The sequence below is a fragment of the Apis dorsata genome, unplaced genomic scaffold, assembly GCF_000469605.1.
Source record: "Apis dorsata unplaced genomic scaffold, Apis dorsata 1.3 scaffold_161, whole genome shotgun sequence".
Lineage (NCBI taxonomy): Eukaryota > Metazoa > Arthropoda > Insecta > Hymenoptera > Apidae > Apis > Apis dorsata.
This window is the reverse complement of record NW_006263450.1, coordinates 980,385-982,793: the sequence shown is the minus strand read 5'-3', so window position 1 is coordinate 982,793 and position 2,409 is coordinate 980,385. Positions and strand designations below refer to the sequence as shown.

The following is a 2,409-nucleotide window of genomic DNA, read 5'->3' as shown; positions in this document are numbered from 1 at the left end:
ATAAATAATATTTACTCAAAGTTCATCGATTTACCAATGAACCAATTTATAGTGTATTATAGTATTTATAGTATTATAGTATTTATAGTATACAACTTATTACATAAAAAAATTTAATTGTATTGTATAAATTTTGTGTTAAAAATTTTTAATATTTATAATTTAAATTTCTTAATTTTAATCGAATATTATTATTTTTTTTAATCAATTAAAATTTTTAAAAAAATTAGTATGATAAAATTATGTAATTTTAATTTCATGAAAATTTTAATTAAAAAATTTTATACAAATCTTTGTATTGTATTATGATCTTGTAATTTTTTTAATGAATGCAAATTATTCCACCATTCCGGCAATTTATGTTCAAGTATCAATTTAAACCAAGGAGTTAATGGAGCATTAAGATTTTTTACAAAATTGTTAATTTCTGATTGTGATATCCAACAAAGTTCACTAATTTCGTCTGGATTTGGATCTAATTTTAAATTGTCTTTTTGTATAAATAGTACATAATCTATTTCATGTTCACCCCATTCACTTTCCACTGCAAAATAATGAATTCTTGTTAAATATACAAAATCTGATATTGATATTTGTGACAGAGGAATTCCTAGTTCATAATTAAGTCTTCTTCGTGCTGCTCTACGAATTCCAATTGCATCATGTTCTTCAGTTTCTTCAGAAATTTCAAATAATGGATGACTACAACATGTATTTGTATAATGATTTGGAAATGTTACCTAAAAAATATTATTTTATATTATTCAAATATATCTTTCAATGCAAACATAGAATTTTCTATATGATAAGAAATATTTTACCTTAGTAGCAGATCTTTTTTGAAGTAATAATTCTCCTTTATCATTGAACAAAAAGACACTAAATGCTCGATGAAGTAAAACTTGTCCATCAGGATTAACAATATGACATTCCTTTTTTGTAGCATCACCGATAGATTTATCATATGAATCAACAAGAATACAACGTTCTTGTAAAGCAGCTAGCTGCAAAGTAGCTTCAGCAGTACTTAATAAATTCATTCTGGAAGATGTCAGAGTTTGTACACCATTAAACATTGTTCGGAACACTTTAGCTATCATAATAGCGTTTTTTTTAAATAATATTCAATATATTTATAATATTTTATGCATGTAAATTTTTTTTTAGTACATATGGTAATTTTATTTATTTATTCTGTAAAATATAGGTTAACTAAATCAATGATCTCCCGTAAATTTCAAATTTTAAATTCGTTAAGATCGTTTTTAAAGTAAAAATATAAAATATATATATTATAATATAAAATTTTACTTTTTCTAAGAAGCAGCCAAATATTTTCACATATATATTAAACAATTATTTTTTCTTGATATCACAATATATTTTTATAATTATACAATTAAAGTATTTTATTTACAGATAATACTTAAATGAACGTTAACTGTAAACTACCTCTCATTTATATGTATCATCTCTTTTATATATAGTTTACATACCTACTTTATCTACAGATCTATTTATAAATGTATATTACGAAAAATACTTATTTTATTGAATTTTACGTCAATATATTTTATGAAGATATTATTATTAAAATATTATAATTTATGAAATTTAATTCATATTTAAATGATTCATTAATTTTCTTTATACATATTAAATAATTATAAACAATTATTAAGTAAATTCTAAAAATTAAAATCAAAGATTTCAAATAATTATTTCGCATTTCTTATGTAAATTTTTTAATACTAATACAATATAATATAATAATTTTTACAATATTATTTTTATTATTACTACATACAACCATAGATTCATAGCAATATTTAGAAAAATTAATTTATATATAAAATATATATATTTTTATTAGAACATATAAAAAAAAATTAATTTATAAAATATACTTTTTATAAAAATATAAATTATATATAATAATTACATAAATTTTATATATGAAATATATAGTGCCATCTTTGGAATATTAAAAACATTTAAAGAATTATATTTCTTAAAATCTTTAAAAGATGGTACTGATCTTCAATTCTATCTTGCAAAGAAGAAATGTCTTTAGTACTTAACAGATGGCATTGATGATCAATTCATACTCTATACTTTTTTCAATATTTTCGATTCTTTTTTTGTGTTTTATTTGCAACATTCTAAGAATGATGCTAATTTCAATATTTTTATTCTATCTCTATCTTTCTTTCATTATTTGTTATTTTCTTATCTATATTGCTCTTAATCTTTACGTAACTTTAACTACAAATGAGGTACGATATTCCATATATATTCAATAATATTTTCATCATCTTCCCTAAGAATTGTTATTTTATATACATATATCTTTTAAATAGATTTCTAAAATTATAATTGTAATTTTCGGATTTTATTTGTACAACAAAT

The 2,409-nt window shown here is 20.0% G+C and overlaps 1 protein-coding gene across 4 annotated transcripts; it reads right to left on the bottom strand.

The window, feature by feature from the left end:
* Positions 1 to 248: 248 nt before the first annotated feature.
* LOC102679194 (isopentenyl-diphosphate Delta-isomerase 1) lies at positions 249 to 1,914 on the bottom strand. Of its 4 annotated transcripts, none has more exons than XM_006613701.2 (3): positions 1,908 to 1,914; positions 822 to 1,041; positions 249 to 740 (listed from the first exon to the last, which is right to left on the bottom strand). In XM_006613701.2, exons 2-3 carry the CDS (start codon positions 1,038 to 1,040, stop codon positions 282 to 284), a joined length of 678 nt encoding a protein of 225 aa, XP_006613764.1. In that variant the 5' UTR covers position 1,041; positions 1,908 to 1,914; the 3' UTR covers positions 249 to 281. The 4 variants fall into 4 exon arrangements, with proteins under 4 accessions (XP_006613764.1, XP_031365379.1, XP_006613763.1 ...); XM_031509519.1 differs by lacking the exon at positions 1,908 to 1,914 and adding an exon at positions 1,453 to 1,479; XM_006613700.2 differs by lacking the exon at positions 1,908 to 1,914 and adding an exon at positions 1,312 to 1,465.
* Between the last annotated feature and the right edge of the window lie 495 nt (positions 1,915 to 2,409).